This window comes from Nerophis ophidion, linkage group LG05 (genome assembly GCF_033978795.1).
Source record: "Nerophis ophidion isolate RoL-2023_Sa linkage group LG05, RoL_Noph_v1.0, whole genome shotgun sequence".
Lineage (NCBI taxonomy): Eukaryota > Metazoa > Chordata > Actinopteri > Syngnathiformes > Syngnathidae > Nerophis > Nerophis ophidion.
In genome coordinates, this window is record NC_084615.1 from 65113934 (window position 1) to 65134752 (window position 20819).

Here is a 20819-nt window from a genome sequence, read left to right on the forward strand (position 1 = left end):
GTGCACAAAATGAACCGTGCATGAACATCACCTTGTTCAAACAACAAAACTAAGACAGTGCATAAACTCAGAACAAATTACACACCTGCAAATCAATTAGCTGTTGCAGTATCCGTAATATGCCAACAGGGAGAAGTTTGTATTTATACGAGGAGTCGGGTGTGTTTTGACCTCGGTCGAACCCCTGAGGTCGACTCACCGAACCCCTAGGGTTCGATCGAACCCAGGTTAAGAACCACTGGCTTATTTACTTACTGGTAAAAGGTGGTCCATCCCGTCTCATCAGCTTTGGTAGCAAGCAGGCCTGTGCTGCCGCTGTAGCCCATCAGAGCCACCTCTTGGCCCATTGCTGACACACTGCGCAGTCCTCCGCTGGGATCGAGCCCCAACGTCACCACTTGATTCTCTGGCAGGAGAACCAGTCGGAGCAGGCCTGCTCCTCCTCCCTGACCCAGACCTTCCCTCCTCACTTTAACGGAATTATTGCAATTGTCCATCAGGCTGGTCAACTCGCCATCTGGACCGTAGGTGAAGTTATAAAGTGGCTCTCCGGTCACAAGGCTAATGGTTTGGATGTGAAGCCCCTCCGCGTTAAAGACATACAGCTCTTGATCCCGAGGAGACGCCACCTCATATTGCGGGCCCCCAGATCCACTGTAGCCCGGACTTGAGACGGCAGGTCCGGGCCGGTTGGCTCGCACGCCTCTGATGCGTATGTTGTTGAGATCGGCGATGAAGAGCGTCCCATCGGGGGACACGGCCAAGGAGGTAGGAGAGTTCAAGCCGGCATCCGGGGCGTAGCCGTCGTCGCCGTAGAAGCAGTTGCAGTTGACGTCGTTCTTGCAGTCACAGTCGGAAGCGGCTCCAGCCAGAAGGGAGATTTCTCCATTGGTGCTCACCTGTCTCACACGGTTAATCTTTTTCTCATCGGTCTCGGCGATGTACAGAATGCCGGTGTGGGACAGAGCGATGGCTGTGGCGCTCTCAAGGGCAGCGTGGATGGCCAGCTTGCTGAGGCTGTAGTCGATACCTGGCACCTGGCAGTGCATAGGCCGGCCTGCTATGATGCTCACCTGGAAACAACAACAGCATATTTTCACAACCTGAATAGTATCAGCTCAGAATAAGAAGTCGGTTGAGTGGAACTTTAAACACTGTTGAGGATGTATTACTATTATATCAAAAGTAACAAAAAACTAGTTGACTATATCAGGGGGGTCCAAAGTATGGCCCTAACAAATTTTGGTAACACTTTAGTATGGGAAACATATTCACCATTAAATAGTTGCTTGTTAACATGCAAATTAGTAACATATTAGCTCTTAATTAGTCATTATTATGTATTTAATAATGCCTTATTCTGCATGGCCTTATTATATGGGGAACATATTCTAAGTCAGTGGTTCTCAACCTTTTTTCAGTGATGTACCCCCCGTGAACATTTTTTTAATTCAAGTACCCCCTAAAAATAGCAAATAATTTTTGGTTGAAAAAAGAGATAAAGAAGTAAAATACAGCACAATGTCATCAGTTTCTGATTTATTATATTGTATAACAGTGCAAAATATTGCTCATTTGTTGTGGTCTTTCTTGAACTATTTGGAAAAAAGATATCAAAATAACTAAAAACTTGTTGAAAAATAAACAAGTGATTCAATTATAAAAAGATTTTTAAACATAGAAGTAATCATTAACTTAAAGTGCCCTCTTTGGGGATTGTAAAAGAGATCCATCTGGATTCATGAACTTAATTCTAAACATTTCTATACAAAAAAAGAAATCTTTAACATCAATATTTATGGAACATGTCCACAAAAAATCTTCATAATCTGTGAAAAATCTTTTTTCACAGTTTATGAAGTTACATTCATATTTTGTTGAAGTATTATTCAATAAATTTACTTATGAAGGATTATTGAATTGTTGCTATTTTTAGAATATTAAAAAAAAATCTCACGTACCCCTTGGCATACCTTCAAGTACCCCCAGTGGTTTGCGTACCCCCATTTGAGAAGCACTGTTCTAAGTAACAACGACTTAATTTAGAGTTATTTAGACAACAGGGGAACATATAAGGGTTAGGGTTACTAATAAGCAATAATTCTGAGGTTATTGAGGTAAAACTCTTAGTTAATGGCTTACTGGTTGTATAATAAGGCCATGCAAAATAAAGCATTAATAAGTACTTAATAATGACTAATTAAGATCCAACATGTTATTAATTTGCATGTTAATAAGCAACTAATTAATGGTGAATATGTTCCCCATACTAAAGTATTACCCTATTTCTTTATTGGCCAACAGCACATTGTTAATATAGCAAAATTATAACAAAAAAATCTAAACTGTGAAAAAATAGCAAAACAGTGTACCAAAAAGACATAGCAAAACATTGGAAGGCTGGATCTAATATCACAAAGCTGCCATGTAGGCTGTTTGCCATAGTGTCAGCATTGACAAATTAGTATAATAAATTAGGAAAAACTTAGTATCGTGTTTTGTTGCTTGGATAATTTGTTGATGAGTAAAATACGCAGACATTGTTTCCTCGAGACTGCTTCAATAGGGAGTGGTGCACCTGTTGGTGATACAGCTCACATCTCACTCTCGCGACTGTGTTGGATCCATTATGGATTGAACTTTCACAGTATCATGTTAGACCCGCTCGACATCCATTGCTTTCCTCCTCTCCAAGGTTCTCATAGTCATCATTGTCACCGACGTCCCACTGGGTGTGAGTTTTCCTTGCCCTTATGTGGGCCTACCGAGGATGTCGTAGTGGATCGTGTTGTGGTTTGTGCAGCCCTTTGAGACACTAGAGATTTAGGGCTATATAAGTAAACATTGATTGATTGATTGATTGAGATTGCGGGTGATATGGCCCGTGTGTGTGTGTGTGTGTGTGTGTGTGTGTGTGTGTGTGTGTGTGTGTGTGGGAACAGTGCAGTGCCAAAAGATGGCTTGAAGAAAAACAACATGGAAAGAGAGTACAGGGCCCAAAGAAGATGAGAGAGGTTTTAATTTATAACAAAGAAGACATTATACCTGATTTACTGAAGATTTGCGTGCATTAAAACACGTGCACATTAGATAGCACACGCAACTGCTCCACAAAACTTGGGCGAAGAGGTTTGAGCCTTTTAAGTGAGCAGAATAAAGAGCGCAATACATTTAGCATTTTGATTGGGATTCTATATTGCAGAAAAGGTGTTACAGATTATGAATGTGTGCTGTTAGTTCAACAACATTGCACACAGGCTAAAGAGCACAACAACAACTTGGACGGAAATGAGTGTTTCCATGGGCACACAATGCTGTTAGCACACCCAAACACCTCTTTTAAATAGGACGGTCTGCTTTTGTAACACATCCACTAATAGTACACACAATTTTATAGATTTCCACATATAATTCCGGATTGGGACAAAACAGTGTTGTACAAACCTGGTGGTTCTCAGTAATGCGCAGAATGACATTGTTCTCTAGGACGTAGAGAGAGTTGTCCATGGGGTTTACAGCTAAGTCTGTAGGCCACTCCAGACGTACCTAGCAGGCAGACACACAAGTTTTACATGAAATCCCTCATTCCATCTAACCAACTTCTATTGCTTTTTCAGATGAGATCTCACTCTGGACTGGCCGTCAGTCATATTGACAGACAACCATTCGCACTCACATTCCCACTGTCAGTGAGTGGAGACCAGGGATGCGTACCAAATGCGGTACTTTTATAGTTACTTTCGGCACTACTAGGTATTAATTCACCCAAAATCAAACGTCCGGTTTCAGATTATGCAGCGTTCAAACACTTGACCGTGAAACAAGAACTCGGACCACACTCAGCCAAAATGCCTCTAATGTAACAATTTCTCATGCCAATGAAGCAAGTAAGCTTGACAGAAAACACTTGTAAATTAAAGCTTGACTTTTCCGGACTGGGCTTTGCCTTTTTAATATACCATATTTTTCGGACTATAAATCGTAGTTTTTTTCATAGTTTGGCCGGAGGGTGCGATTTATACTCAGGAGCGACTTATGTGTGAAATTATTAACAAATTACCGTAAAATATCAAATAATATTATTTAGCTCATTCACGTAAGAGACGAGATGTATAAGATTTCATCGGATTTATCGATTAGGAGTGACAGATTGTTTGGTAAACGTATAGCATGCTCTATATGTTATAGTTATTTGAATGACTCCTACCATAATATGTTACGTTAACATAGCAGGCACCTTCTCAGTTGGTTATTTATGCGTCATATAACATACACTTATTCAGCCTGTTGTTCACTGTTCTTTAATTATTTTAAATTGCCTTTCAAATGTCTATCCTTGAGGTTGGGTTTTATCAAATAAATTTCCCCCCAAAATGCGACTTATACTCATGTGACTTATTATTTTTTTTCCTTCTTTATTATGCATTTTCGGCAGGTGCGACTTATACTCCGGAGCGATTTATACGGTACATGCCACTGATTAGCATTAGCGATTTTACACGGCGCTTTCAGCACCTCCAAATTTGGTAATGCAAACAACAACTAAAATGCGCAATACAACGAAACAGTCTGTGCGTAATAAGTACAACACTAACAGTAAAAACATTTTTAGGGCGCAACATTGGACTAAACATTCAGCTTTATGGTAAACACTACTTTCTCGCTGGGCAACAAATCCAATTCTATACACTACTGCCATCTAACGCCTTGGAATGGCAACTGCATGCAAAGTCTACACAATAAAAAAAACGAATGGGACTGAGAAAAAAAAAAAAATAATAATAATAATATATATATATATATATAAACATATATATATATATATCATAATCAGCAATTTTTTATGTTGCATAAACAAAACGATTCCAATTTTTAAACAATTAACATTTATTTATTAATGTATTTATATTATTTATTTATAACGAGTCATACCAAAGACTATAAAAATGTAACCCTTTACCTCCCTGCTTGGCACTCCGCATCAAGTGGTGGAATTGGGGATTAAATCCCCAAAATGACTCCCGAGCGCAGGCACCACTGCTGCTCACTGCTCCCCTCATCTCCCAGGGAGTGGAACAAGGGGATGGGTCAAATGCAGAGGACAAATTTCACCACACCTTGTGTGTGTGTGTGACTATCAGTGGTACCTTAACTTTAACTATTGACACACAAAAGTTACAATATGGATTCCCTGGTGAAAGGTACCCATTCCTTTTGGGGCCTGAACCCACACTGCCTGCACCTGAAGTGAAGACACCTACTTTACATGAAACAACATCCATCCATCCATTTTCTACCACTTATTCCCTTTTGGGCGGGAGGCGGGGTACACCCTGGACAAGTCGCCACCTCATCGCAGGGCCAACACAGATAGACAGACAACATTCACACTCACATTCACACACTAGGGCCAATTTAGTGTTGCCAATCAACCTATCCCTCGGTGCATGTTTTTTTTGGAGGTGGGAGGAAGCCGGAGTACCCGGAGGGAACCCACGCATTCCCGGGAGAACATGCAAACTCCCCACAGAAAGATCCCGAGCCTGGGATTGAACACAGGACTGCAGGACCTTCGTATTGTGAGGCAGGCGCACTAACCTCTCTTCCACCGTGAAGCCCGAATAATCAACAGTTTATGCTAATTGGGACAATTTGAAAAGATGCCAAGTCCTCATCTTCATGTTTTAAAGTAACTGAAGTCCTTACTCGTTTTTGAGCCATTCATATAGCAACAGAGTCTTTAAAGCTCCCGAAATCAGCCTGTCCCACGCTCTCTGGCTGGCTCGGGGCCACCCTATTGTCATAGCTCAGCACTCACAAAGCTGTTAGATCATCATCCATCATGCCCTCACCTCTCACATCTTCCCCACTTTTCTGAGCGACTCTCCTACCTGGCTCACGTCCATGCTGGTGTCACAGCTCAGTGGTCGTACGGCGGTCAGATCGTTGGCCCCCAGCAGAGTGGAGATGATGCCATTTTGGTCCACCTTACGGATCATAGTGGCGTCCACAAAGTACATGAGGCCATTTTTATCCACGGCGATACCTGCAAAAGTCAAGATAAGTGCTATGAGTGATGACTCGATATTCATAAATTACGACGATTTTAAGACATCTTGAGTCATTTAAAGCTCGCTCTTCCCGCCTGCAACAAACGGATAACAGCCTGAACTGCTGAATAGCGCAATTCCGCATCGAATAAGAGGGAACAAAGAGGGTGCGCAACTTTTCGATAAGTGTTAGCTTTGGGATGAGTCATCAAATGTGAGTTGTTGCAGTTCCCAAAAGATTGTTGACTGCAAGGAAATTTCAAGCCATTGACTGTTTTCTCACCTTCCCTGCAATGCCCAATTTTTCCTTTTTAGAATAGAAAGTACTTTATTGATACCTGGGGGAAATTCAGCACCACACTTCGCTCACTATAAACAATAATAACAATAAATAATATATGACATAGCGTATTTCCTTGAATAGCCGCCGGGCCTGCCTTGAATTACGGCCAGGTAAAACTCGCTCCCCAAATTAATAAGCGCATGCTTACTTTTACCGCCGGATCAAATTTGTGACGTCACGAGTGACCCGTCCCCTGCCGTCATTTTAAAACGACGGAGGTTTTTTTTTGCTTATCCTGTGTGTAAACCAGGGGTCTTGTTCCACAGCCATACAGATCACACTAATGGTTGTGATATAAAACAACTTCAACACTCCTACCAATACGCGCCACACTCTGTGAACCCACATTAAACGATGACAAACACACTTCTGGAGAACATATGCCCTGCAACACACCACAAACGCAACACAACACCTACCCACAATGCAATGCATCCACGACATCTAGCTACACTGTCCATACACCCGCTGGCACCAAACCCCGCCCCCCCATCTGTGCGTTGGTTGAGGTGGGCGGGGTTGGGGGCGCGTGAATAATAGCCAAGAGTCACGGATCCACGGCATTATGGGTAATCCCTATGCTGCGTTCATAATGTGCCATGGAGCCAATGCTCTCCCGAAATGTGTTTGGTGTGGGTTCACAGAGTGTGGCGCATATTAGTAAGAGTTTTAAAGTTGTTTATATCACAACCATCAGTGTAAAAGGTATGGCTGTTGACCGAGTATGCATTGCAATCTCGTTTAAGAAACAGAGAATTGCATGGGTCCGGCATGGTGTAAAAGTGGGCATGATGACATGCTGTAGAGCAGTGGTGCCCAATCACCGGGTTGCGGACGCAGAATTATTTTTTATTATTATTTGTTTTTAATCACACTCAATTTTCAACTGCATACCATTGGTAAGCACAGGGGTGAGAGGAGGTTTTAAAATTATTAGCGCCTGCTTACTTTTACCGCATGCTTTGAATAAGCGCAGGAGTGAGAAGTAGTGATGGGATCGGCAGTTCTTTTGACTGTACTGAATCACTAGAATCAATTCTTTAAATTGATTCGTTCAAAAGATTCGTTCACCGAATCACTTGCGGCAGTTCTGTGTGCAGGTCGGCTAATCATGAGTCAGTCAGTAACAGCTTCCCCAGCGGCAGATCTCGGTTTGTGTGAATCTGACAAGATAATAACAATTTATTTTAAAATTTGCTACAAATATAATTTTCTTTTTTTTCCTTCTTCTTTTTTTTGTGTCCTCTCCATGAGGTGTCCATGACATTTTAAAATGGATCTGAAAACAAAATAAATAAATAAAAAGTTTTTTAAAGTGGTAAAAATGACATGCAAATTTACAAATGGTATTAGTATTTTTACATTTTAACATTTGACTCGACGACAAAATTGAAATATATTCTTAAATGTGTTTGAAATGCAATAATTTTCTACATTATTACATTATATTTATTTTAACAATTCATAGTGGATTTGACAAGATAGAAAAAACGATTCTAAAATGTGTTACACGTTTTCTTTTTTCACATTACATTTTAGTATTTTAACATGTAATGTTTCTAACAAAACATACATGTATTGAAACTGTAATTAAAATCACTCTTCCTTTTATATCACATCCAATGTGTGTTTTTTTTTTAAACAATTATGATCACTCTAAAAGCGGTATATAATAAACACGATATGAAAAATAGAATAAAAGAATGTGTGCAGGTTGGCGAAACATGAACGACGCACAAAGTGACTGAACGAGATCCTCAATGTGACGTCATCCTCCGCGACACAGTCAGTTCCCTGTGTCAGTACGTTCGCAAACGTGATTCATGTGATTCACGGGATTCACGTCGCGACACACGTCAGTTCTCTGCGTCAGTACGTTCGCGAACGTGATTTACGTGATTCGCGCCAGTTCCACTCATAACAGCATGGTCGCGGTGGAGCTCAACTGAACTGAGAAAGGAACGAATCAGTTCATGAAGTGATTCGGTTCAGTACGTTCGAACGAATCGTTCGCGAACGACACAACACTAGTGAGAAGAGGTTTTAAATTAATAAGCGCCTCGTCGGCTACTCAAGGAAATACGGTATATTATATATATAATAGATGAATAATATAAATATATTCTACATATATTCTACATTTAAGTGCAGTCAAGAAGGAACATATGCATTATACAGTCTGATGGCTGTCGGTATTTTTCTATTTGTTCTATCTTTTTTCCCCTCCCTTCCCTTTGGAAGTGGTGCTGTGTCAGCCCTACTATCCTAACAGGCAGCAGACATTCAGACAGGTGTGTTTGTTCTAAGCAACTGTGCTCCAAAATACCTTGCACGCACACTGTGATATGTACGAACAGATGGGGGGCACAGCGAAGGGCACGCAGCAAATGAGAAACAGAGATGGTGAAAGAAAGAGAACAAACAGGCGGCGAGCCAGGGCATGGAGGTGTATATGTGTACAGGAAGTTGTTGTGACAGGTAAGAGAGGCTCATTCTCTTCTTTATACTCTCCCATCATCTCCAATACACTCACATATACATGCATGCTAATTCTGTGTCACTTTAGAGAAATGTGACAGTTTGACATCCTTGACAGTTTGGTGCCAGTGCTCATAGATCCAATAATCCACTAAAATGATCCCATTATTAAATTTAACATTAACCTGATTTATGCCCTGCTTTTTGTCTCCGTCCTTCTAAAGAAAAACAAGAGCACTTGGAGAGCACAGACCTCCTCCGAGGCTTTAACAATAGTTTCCAATGAATTCATTGGGTAAATTAATTGTTGTTTTATTTAAAAAAATAGTGTAAAATGCAATCAGCTTCTAAATTAACTCAGGAAATTACAAACTAATTTTATCATACTTGACAGAGGTAGGTCTGATTTTCTGTTGTATTAATTAACATTACATTATTGGATGCCACATACACAGTAGGTTAGGGTACAGTTGACTTTTTTTCTGTAAATTAAGTGCAATCCGGCCCGGGGGCCATATGGAAATTAGCGTGGCGAATATTAGCAAAAAATAAATCCTTGTATTTTTTCCGTCAACAAAATCTCATGTACAGTAGGGAAGGGATTCATATGGCTCTATTCCTGGGTAGATTTCACATGAGAGGAAGGTTGGAGGTTATATATTTTGGCAATGCAGTCTGCTGGAAATGATAGAAAACACCTCTCTACAAAGCAGCTGACACTGATCAAAGTTGGAATTGCCACAAAACACATTTAAAGATATCCATCACCATACTTGCCAACCCTCTCGGATTTTCTGGGAGACTCCCGAAATGCAGCGCCTCTCCCGAAAACCTCCCGGGACAAAGTTTCTCCCGAAAATCTCCCGAAATTCAGGCGAAGCTGGAGGCCACGCCTCCTCCAGCTCAATGTGTACCTGAACGACGTCTACAAAGAGCGTGTCTGCCCAATGATGTTATAACTGTAGAATGATCAAGGACGAATTCTTGGTTTCTTATGTGGGTTTATTGTTAGGCAGTTTTCATTATCACAACACACAACAACACCAGTCCGAATTTGTCTACCTAAATCAGTTCATCTGCCAAACAGCAATGTGTTGTGACACTCTTAAACAGGACACTACTGCCATCTAGTGTACATGCATATGGTTAGAAAAACAAGGATGGAATATTCAACCCTCAACTCAACAATGAGCAGATGAGTGTTATGTGTGTGTAAATGTGTAAATAAATGAACACTGAAATTCAAGTATTTATATATATATATATATATATATACATATATATAGCTAGAATTCCCTGAAAATCAAGTATTTCTTTTATATATATATATATATATATATATATATATATATATATATATATATATATATATGAAATACTTGACTTGGTGAATCTATGAGTCTAGCGGCAAATATACACCTCACCTCTTAACGACGCCCCCCCACCCCCTGAAATCGGAGGTCTCAAGGTTGGCAAGTATGTCCATCACTCTAGTGCTGACCCGCCCCCCCAAATAATCATGTTTCATGTTCAAGGAAAACCAAAAGGGAGTGTTGAAGATCCCATTCCTAAAAATTATTTCATCAATTCAAGCGGCCACATGGGTATAAATAGGATGCATTGCACAAACCATTCTTGCTAACGGTGCCCGATTACCACCAAAAGTAGCAATAATTTCCCTTTTACACCACTAAAAAGGACACCACTTCAACTAATAAAGCCTTTCCGTAAAAAATAAAATTGATAAATGATAAAAAAAAAGTCAAAAATGATCATTGTAACAACAACATTGCATGCTGGGAAACACTTGTCCTCAGACACAGGCTCAGACCTGCCGACTCATTCGGATTCTGCGGAAGACTCCCCAGCCCTGTCGCTGCACGATTTACTAAGCTGCCCGGCCATACGCTGCAAACTTCCTGCCTTGCTACTACAGTTTTACGACTTAAAGTCAAGAAATATATTCCAAAAATTACGACTTAGCTGAAATTAAAGTGTTTGGAAAGCGATTTAAAAAAAAAATGTGGTGAAAAGCATGTTTATTTCGCGGCGGCAATTTAGCCTCCAATATGTCACCAAAATCAAAGCTAAGATGAAGAGGGCAACTTCAAATCTCAATAATGATTGATGTGGATAGATAAGTTGAATATTTCAATTTTTAAAGTGTGGCTTTCGATTATTTCAGGCCGGGATGTTAAAAGGATGACAAGGAGGTTGTCAATCGACAATCACTTTATGAGGAAAGCGTCTCTCTCCCAAAATGTCTACCACCGTGTTTCCGCACTTAGTCTTCCACCAATCACAATACATTTACAGACTCTCAGGCTATTAGGAAAGATGCCTTGTCAAGCACAAACAAACATAAACTTAGATATTTAAAAAAAAAAAGCAAATTTTTCAAAAAATTTGCATCAAGTGCATCAGTTAAAATAGAAGAGTTTTGCCATGTACATTTTGTCCAGACTAAAAAACCCAAACAAAGATGACTGACACATCTGATACCTCTATTTAAAAACTGCGCACACTTACAAAACATCCATGAAACAACGTTATTGTTTTGTTAATAGCCTTTGTGTGCATTTTGTCCCCTGTGCACTGATTGAGGAATTAAAAAACAAAGAAAACAAAAACAACAACTAATAAATTAGTTAATACAGAGACAAGAGACTGCACACTAAAACAGCAAAGGTAACACAAAGCGGCAATGATCTGAATGCTTTGTGCATTGAAATGTGGATCGACAAAGACTACAAGAAAAAGCGCCTTTGCAAAATTGAAAATAATGAAATCCATTACCCGCCGTTATCCTCATTCATCATTTGATTACATACAAGTCGGAAGAATGAGATCAATCAGAATAAATGAATGTAATGGCGGATCCGTAATTATGACTAAATATACAGTTTGCTGGCTCGACGTGAGCTCATTTCACCTCCTCTCATGCTGCTCACCTTTCGGGCTCATAAGTGTAGCTTCAGTAGCTTTGCCGCCGTCGCCGCAGCGTTCATCAAAGGGCAGGCACTGCTCTCCGGTCCCAGCCACCACCTCGGCGTTGTCAGACAACAGGCGACCACCCGTTAATGAGCGAACACGGTAAATTCGTCGGGAATTAGTGTCGGAGATGAACAAAGCCCCAGATAATGGATCTATTGCCAGGAAATACTTATGGGTTGGATTATTGCTGTAGGACAACAAGATACGATAAGATTACGTCAACATTGTATGTTTTTCAATCATGTTTTTACGCACGTTTATTTAGCATGAACGTCAGATCAAATAGTCTTACCTGTGTCTGAAATCTTTGTTCCTGCAGGGAGAAAAACACAAAACAAAAGTAGTAAAGGTCTTTGATGTACTGTACAACCACCATTTCCATATGAGTTGGGAAATTGTATTAGACGTAAATATAAAGGGAATACAATGATTTGCAAATCCTTTTCAACTCATATTCAATTGAATGCACAACAAAGACAAGATATTTGATGTTCAAACTCATAAACTTTTTTTTTTTTTTGCAAATAATAATTAACTTAGAATTTCATGGCTGCAACACGTGCCAAAGTAGTCGGAAAAGGACATGTTCACCACTGTGTTACATCACCTTTTCTTTTAACAACACTCAATAAACGTTTGGGAACTGAGGAAACTAATTGTTGAAGCTTTGAAAGTGGATTTCTTTCCCATTCCTGTTTAATGTGGAGCTTCAGTTGTTCAACAGCCTGGGGTCTCCGCTGTCGTATTTTACGCTTTATAATGCGCCACACATTTTCGATGGGAGACAAGTCTGGACTGCAGGCAGGCTAGGAAAGTAACCGCACTCTTTTTTTACGAAGCCACGCTGTTGTAACACTTGTCTTGCTGAAATAAGCAGCGGCATCCATGATAACGTTGCTTGGATGACAACATACGTTGCTCCAAAATCTATATGGACCTTTCAGCATTAACGGTGCCTCCCAGATGTGTAAGTTACCCATGCCTTGGGCACTAATACACCCCCATACCATCACAGATGCTGGCTTTTGAACTTTGCACCTATAACATTCGGAATGGTTATTTTCCTCTTTGTTCTGGAGGACACCACGTCCTCTGTTTCCAAATATAATTTGAAATGTGGACTCGTCAGACCACAAAACACTTTTCCACTTTGCATCAGTCCATCTTAGGTGAGCTCCAGCCCAGCCAAGCTGGCGGCGTTTGAGGATATTGTTGATAAATGGGTTTGGCTTTCCATAGTAGAGTTTTAACTTGCACTTACAGATGCAGCGACCAACTGTAGTTACTGACAGTGGTTTTATGAAGTGTTCCTGAGCCCATGTGGTGATATCCTTTACACAATGATGTCGGTTTTTGATGCAGTACCGCCTGAGGGATCAAAAGTCCGTAATATCATCGCTTACGTGCAGTGATTTCTCCAGATTCTCTGAACTTTTTGATGACTTTACGGACCGTAGATTGTAAAATCCCTAAATTCCTTGCAATAGCTCGTTGACAATTTATGTTATAAAACTGTTCGACAATTTGCTTACAAAAGGGTGACCCTCACCCCATCCTTGTTTGTGAATTACTTAGCATTTAATGGAAGCTGCTTTTATATCCAATCATGGCACCCAACTTTTCCCAATTAGCCTGCATACCTGTGTGATGTTCCATACAAGAGTTTGATGAGCATTCCTCAACTTTATCAGTATTTATTGCCACCTTTCCCAACTTCTTTGTCACGTGTTGCTGGCATCAAATTCTAAAGTTAATGATTATTTGCAAAAAAAAAAAAGTTTATCAGTTTGAACATCAAATATGTTGTCTTTGTAACATATTCAATTGAATAAGGGCTGAAAATGATTTGCAAATCATTGTATTCCGTTTATATTTACATCTAACACAATTTCCCAACTCATACGGAAACGGGGTTTGTATCATTCTTCGACATTTTTGATATCTCAACATGACGTTGAGATATGTGTTACCTCAGTTCCAGGATGCCGGTGGTATTCAGGGATGGGAAAACCCTGCGTACAAAGTTGAGGTCCCCTACGTAGAGGCTGCCGTCGATCCCCATCGCCAGGGCAACTGGTGCCAGCAGCTTATTGCCATCGGCGAGGCCATTGCAACTGGGGCAGGAGATACTGCGTCTGCGGCCGTTACCCATGACGCTCGTGATGACCGGAGGCTGCTCCGTCACAAAGACGTTTTCTCCGCTTCCCTTATGAAGAATGCCTGCACATTAAGATCATACATACCAAAATTCAATACAGTATTTCATTGGATGTGGAAATAAACCACATTCATTGATGTGTGTGGTATAACAAAATACTTTTATGATGATTCCAACAAGGAGTAAGTAATAATTGAGCTTTTTTTTTGCTCTCCCTGTTGGTGAATATACATTTTTAGTGAGGACCCTGCACTGGAGTGTACAGCAGCATGGCAGAAAATATAACACCATCATACATCTTACGCTTTTTTTTTTATTCAAAATGGGCGTGGGCTACTCCGGCTTCCTCCCACTTCCAAAGACACGCACCTGGGGATAGGTTGATTGGCAACACTAAATTGGCCCTAGTGTGTGAATGTGAGTGTGAATGTTGTCTGTCCATCTCTGTTGGCCCTGTGATGAGGTGGCGACTTGTCCAGGGTGTGACCCGCCTTCCGCCCGATTGTAGCTGAGATAGGCGCCAGCGCCCCCCGCAACCCCAAAAAAGGGAATAAGTGGGAGAAAATGGATGGATGGATGGAAATTATACTAATAAATATCTGTTTGACTTATGATTTCAGTGTTTTCCATCAAATTGTACACTGTTAGAAATTATGATAGATTTTTAGGTAAAAACTGGCAGCTCAGTTCGTAGAATTCTACCGTAAAAACAAACTATAGTACCATTTTTCCACTTACAATAATATGCTGTAAAAAAGCTCTGTAAATTTTACGGTAAAATTGTTACGACTGAGCTGCCAGTTTTTTACTGCGAAATTTAAAGATTTAAAAAGAATAATAATCAAATACATACACAAATGTACAATAATCTTATGGGGCAAATCCCTATACATTTATAATTATACATTTTTCACGGCTCTCAGGGCCGCCATAACTGCCATGTAACCCTCATCAATCCATCCATCCATCCATCCACCCATCTTCTTCCGCTTAGCCGAGGTTGGGTCGCAGGGGCAGTAGCCTAAGCAGGGAAGCCCAGACTTCCCTCTCCCCAGCCACTTCGTCTAGCTCTTCCTGGGGGATCCCGAGGCGTTCCCAGGCCAGCCGGGAGACATAGTCTTCCCAATGTGTCCTGGGTCTTCCCCGTGGCCTCCTACCGGTTGGATGTGCCCTAAACACCTCCCTAGGGAGGCGTTCGGGTGGCATCTTGACCAGATGCCCGAGCCACCTCATCTGGCTCCTCTCGATGTGGAGGAGCAGCGGCTTTACTTTGAGCTCCTCTCGGATGACAGAGCTTCTCACCCTATCTCTAAGGGAGAGCCTCGCCACCCGGCGGAGGAAACTCATTTCGGCCGCTTGTACCCGTGATCTTATCTTTCGGTCATGACCCAAAGCTCATGAACATAGGTGAGGATGGGAACGTAGATTGACCGGTAAATTGAGAGCTTTGCCTTCCGGCTCAGCTCCTTCTTCACCACAACGGATCGATACAACGTCCGCATTACTGAAGACGCTGCACTGATCCGCCTGTCGATCTCACGATCCAATCTTCCCTCACTCGTGAACAAGACTCCTAGGTACTTGAACTCCTCCACTTGGGGCAGGGTCTCCTCCCCAACCCGGAGATGGCACTCCACCCTTTTCCGGGCGAGAACCATGGACTCGGACTTGGAGGTGCTGATTCTCATTCCGGTCGCTTCACACTCGGCTGCGAACCGATCTAGTGAGAGCTGAAGATCCTGGCCATATGAAGCCATCAGGACCACATCATCTGCAAAAAGCAGAGACCTAATCCCGCGGCCACCAAACCGGAACCCTTCAACGCCTTGACTGCGCCTAGAAATTCTGTCCATAAAAGTTATGAACAGAATCGGTGACAAAGGACAGCCTCGGCGGAGTCCAACCCTCACTGGCCCTCAGTGAAAACAAATTTGACACCTCTGGTAAATCAGATCCCTTTGGTAGGGGATTTGGTGTTGTCATGTCAGTATCAAAGAGGCTATTCTGTTTAATAGAAGAGTCCAACAAATTTGAATTGATTATTTTAAGGTTAACTGAATACACATTGTTAAAAAAGTATAACACATGTTGGACATTTTGGACCCTAACACATATCAGGGTGCTTTCATATTTACCACTGCGTGTATTGAGTATATGGTGCTTGTCCAGCGACCAACCACCCAGATTGGAGGATTCCAGTTCGTATCCTTGGAGGATGGCGGTCCTCTTCTCCCACAGAATGAGACTTGCGCACGACTCGTACTCATAGCCCACCGACACTGCATATTGGAGAGAGTGACACAGTATTGCTGAGACAAAGACACAGTGATGGATCAATAAAGAATAGATCAGGTAATCACATTTCGAGTTCAATTATGCTGCGAATTGTGCCACGTGCAGCAAAACTTGTTAACACCTGTACCCAGCCCTGAACTAACACTCGCAAATTCTGCTGAATCAATCGGAAATCTTTTTAATTGCGAATGATTGCCTCAAGGACCTTTGGACCGACAGGCAACGCCTACCAACTCGGCGAAGATTCTCAATCAGTATCTGATTCACAAAGGATGAGGAATAAATGATTGTTAAGTAGAGTTGAGGGTAAGACCAATGCATGCATGAGTATATATGGTATTATATTTGTGAAAAGGAAAAGTGTGTTCGCACAACAATTCCCCTTTGAGTCTCGGTGAGAGTGTTGTTTCCTCACTTTCAGCGTCACTGTTAACAACAATGCACCTATGTCGATATCTAAACTAGAAGCTGGTTTGTAGGAAGTGACATTTTTCTAAAATATATGTCAAACATTTCTAAATTTATGAATATTATACATGTGACATATTTTTCTGACTTATTAATATTGTAACAATGTTGGATACTTGCTTTAAAATGGCAAAGTGTAAATTCATTAAGTTCATGCATTTTGGTGTGAGCTTGCACCCAGTTTTGGATGCTTCTGAAAGCAGGGTTTTGCTGTCTGGCTACGTTGTGACATCACCCGTTTTTAATTCGAACATTCAGTAAAGAGGAGGAGGACCTTTAAACATCTTGCAGACAGTGTCAAAAAACGGGTTTTACCTGGGACTGTGTAGCATAATTTAAGCAAAATATACACCAAAGCATAACCAATACACGTTATCAAAGCCAGTGTTTTTCAACCATTGAGATACAGTCTGGTGTGCCGTGGAAGATTATCTAATTTCACCTCTTTGGGTTAAAAATATATTTTGCAAACCAGCAATTCTAGTCTGCAAATTATGTGTTGTTCAGTGTCGATGCTGTCTAGAGTTTGGCAGAGTAACCGTGTAATACTCCTCCATATCAGTAGGTGGCAGCCGGTAGCTAATTGCTTTGTAGATGTCGTAAACTGCGGGAGGCCGTGCGCAGGGAAAAAGGTTCCTAATGCTTAAACCAAAAATAAAATAAGGGGGAGTGCCCCTAAGAAAAGGCATTGAAGCTGAGAAAAGGCTATGAAGAGAAAAACTAAAACTGAACTGGCTACAAAGTAAACAAAAACAAAATGCTGGACGACAGCAAAGACTTGACATGACTCCGAACATGACATGACAATCAACGGTATCCCCTTAACGAAGAATAAAAAAAAATGAAATATTCTTGATTGCTAAAACAAAGTAGATGCGGGAAATATTGCTCAAAGGAAGACATGAAAATGCTACAGGAAAATACCAAAAAAAAAGAGAAAGAACCACCAAAATTGTAGCATAAGACAAGAACTAAAACACTACACACAGGAAAACAGCAAACAACTCCAAATGAGTCACAGCGTGATGTGACAGGTCGTGACAGTACACCTACTTTGAGACAAGAGCTACGTATATTGATGCATGGTTGGTTATGGTTTAATGTCATATCCAACAATTGCGACAACGACTTTTTACTGTCAACTCAGTTTCATTTTTTAATGATTTCTGCTGGTGGTGTGCATGCAGATTTTTTCAACGCAAGAAATGTGCTCTGGCTCAAAAAAGGTTGAAAAACACTGATCTAGACCACAAGGAAGTGTTTCAAATGTAGATTAAGATCCTCATAGTTGCCTTTAAAGAAAAAATGGACTTCCTAAATGGTGCGCTCCAATGATTTTAGTCCACGCTGATGCTCCTGATGTCCATGTGTGCATCTTTATTCTGGCAAGTGGCGATGACAGCAGAATGTAATACCGCCGAGGACTCGGTGTGCTGCTCCAGTAGTTAACTGCTAACTCACCCTGATGCCTAATAACCCTTCACTGATGTTCCGGCTGGCTGAGTGAACCAAATGCAGTTTCAGTGAAAAATAGACATAGAAAAAAACCACTTAGCTGCTGTATGCATAGTGGTTTGAGGCTGGTTTTCCACTGTATAATCCTTCCTCCAGGCTGCCTAATTAGAACTCTCGCACCCTGTCTTACCCTGTGCTCTATTACTGGTAAAGTTTTTATCTTTTCAGTAAGCGCAGGGGAAAAAAACTCCCTTTGCAACTTGAGATCTTTTTTATCCATCAAACTCACCAACAGCCTGTGACAGCCCGTAGACCCTCTGTCCATACGCGTCTGTCTTATCCCAGATGTAAGTGTAGGCTAAATTGGGCGATGTGTGAAACCACTTCTGAAAGAGGTGGCCTTCCACTGCGACCATCAGGTGAACCTTCAGCAGACCCATGGAAACCACGGCAGGAGTCATGGTCACCTTGAGCAAAGAGCGGTAACCATGCGTCCTGGAACTCAGGTAGCACAGCTTCAGGCTTGTGCCGGGTACCTCGATCTGTTCATGCAACACCTGGAAGACAAACACAAAAGATGACAAGAAAAAGGGATTAGGGATGGATTGAATAGTGGGGGGAATAATGAAGGTCACGGTTCCACTGACGGCTGAAGGATAGAAGCAGGGAAAAAATATAAGGAAATAGAGAAAGAAAGGACGAAGGAAAGAGGGAATCTATTGAAGCGAAAGTAGAAAGAGAGCCATAAAAGACAGACATAAAGGAGAGCGGGTAGAAAGCGAGGGAACCAGAAGGAGGATTAGCCGGCTGCCAGGGGTCAGTGGTACTGCACCTGAGTCTCCGGTATGATGGGTTTCTCCCCTGGCTTGGAGCTGAAGAAGGAGGAGAGAGGGGATGCAATCACAAGAGGATCAGGCCTGACGAAGCCACTCAGGTCACAGCCAGGGATTGTGTTCTCTTCTGTCTTAAGCACCACAGTGTCCATAGCATAAAACTGGCTCCATGGCAGCCACACGGTGCGTTCCTGGCTCAGGAAGGGGGCACGTTGGAATCGCAGAGTCAATGATGCGCCACCATTAGCTATCAGGTCAAACCTGGAGAGGTTTGCAAGGAGAGGAAGGGAATGAGGTACAGATGGCGAGTGCTGCAGAGGATGGATGGTACATGGACTCATACACGGTTACTGCTTCTCTTCTTCTTATGCAATATTTACACAGCTGCTTTAGGAATCATTAAACAACAAACACGCCTGGAATATCAATTCTGTTTGGACATTTGCTTTAAGTCTGAAACGTTAAAGCTAGGCCTGGAGCGATAGTCAATAAATCAGTTAATCAAACAATAAATAAAAATGAACTTGACATCACTGATGAATTGCCATGTTTTTTGTGCTTGTTTTTTTTTTGTCTTTTACCTTAAACAGAGTGCCAGAGGGTTCACTCTCTGCATACCTCTCAACATCTGAGCCCGTTTATTCAATAACAGGATTAAATGGAGAGAATCCTCTGGTTAGCCATCAACAATCTTTGTCTCTGTAGGACTGTTAGTTTACACACTCAGAATGCACGGACAGGGAGCCTCGCTAGTGAGACGCACCGAAAGGTAATAAAAACTAGGAGGAAAAATTGCAAAGCCAAATGTCCGGTGTGGGAATATTTTGGCTGCAAACAAGTGATCAAGATGAGCCCATCAACACGGATGAACGAGCCAGTATGCCCAATTTGTTGGAAACTAATAGCAACGAAAAAACAACAAACTAAACTACCTGACCCAATTTTTCCAACTGGGGTCTGAACTGCATTTTAAGAGGCATTGAATTGCATTGAAATGTAATTTTTGCAAACATAAATTTAGAATTTTTTTTTTTAAATTCTTTTGTTTGTTATTGATCTTCCAGTTATAATGGCGCAGTTGGGAGAGTGGCCGTGCGCAACTTGAGGGTCCCTGGTTCAATCCCCACCTAGTACCAACCTTGTCACGTCTGTTGTGTCCTGAGCAAGACACTTCACCCTTGCTCCTGATGGGTGCTGGTTAGCGCCTTGCATGGCAGCTCCCTCCATCAGTGTGTGAATGTGTGTGTGAATGGGTGAATGTGGAAGTAGTGTCAAACCACTTTGAGAACCTTGAAGGTAGAAAAGCGCTGTACAAGTACAACCCATTTACCATAACTCTATGTTTTTTGTGCTTGAAAAGATGACTTTTTCCAATGATTTGTCATTATTTCTGTTGTTATTACTGTATATATTATGGTTACATTAGTGCTTAGTTTGACCTCATAATAATGCTGACGGTAAAATTGTTCATTGGCAATGAATTGTAGGACGATATGTTGTCCGGCAAAAAGTATTATCGGCCCAGGCCTAGTTAAGGCAAATTTTTTGTGCGAATCACATATTTTTGATGATACTGTTATCACCAGTTCTGCTTCCTGTGGAACATTTTTATTCACATGTTAAACAGCATTAGTTGCGTTTTTGAAACTGCTGTGAACAGGTGCCTGTCTCTCTGGGGCTATCAGCTGCAAGAGAATAACATTCATCAAGGAAGGCTAAGGTCAGGACACGTTCACTGAAGTCTA

General features: G+C 41.4%; 1 protein-coding gene across 13 annotated transcripts in view; it reads right to left on the reverse strand.

Moving 5' to 3' along the window:
• tenm2a (teneurin transmembrane protein 2a) overlaps positions 1-20819 on the reverse strand; it is a 719932-nt gene that overhangs the window by 41634 nt on the left and 657479 nt on the right. For all 13 annotated transcript variants that reach the window (XM_061901815.1, XM_061901814.1, XM_061901813.1 and 10 more), the window contains 9 exons: positions 19074-19335; positions 18531-18798; positions 16159-16302; positions 13836-14085; positions 12158-12178; positions 11823-12052; positions 5892-6046; positions 3445-3546; positions 256-1073 (listed from right to left, as the gene is read on the reverse strand). In XM_061901815.1, the coding sequence (XP_061757799.1) occupies positions 256-1073; positions 3445-3546; positions 5892-6046; positions 11823-12052; positions 12158-12178; positions 13836-14085; positions 16159-16302; positions 18531-18798; positions 19074-19335 (2250 nt within the window). The remainder of the gene's footprint in view (positions 1-255; positions 1074-3444; positions 3547-5891; positions 6047-11822; positions 12053-12157; positions 12179-13835; positions 14086-16158; positions 16303-18530; positions 18799-19073; positions 19336-20819) is intronic.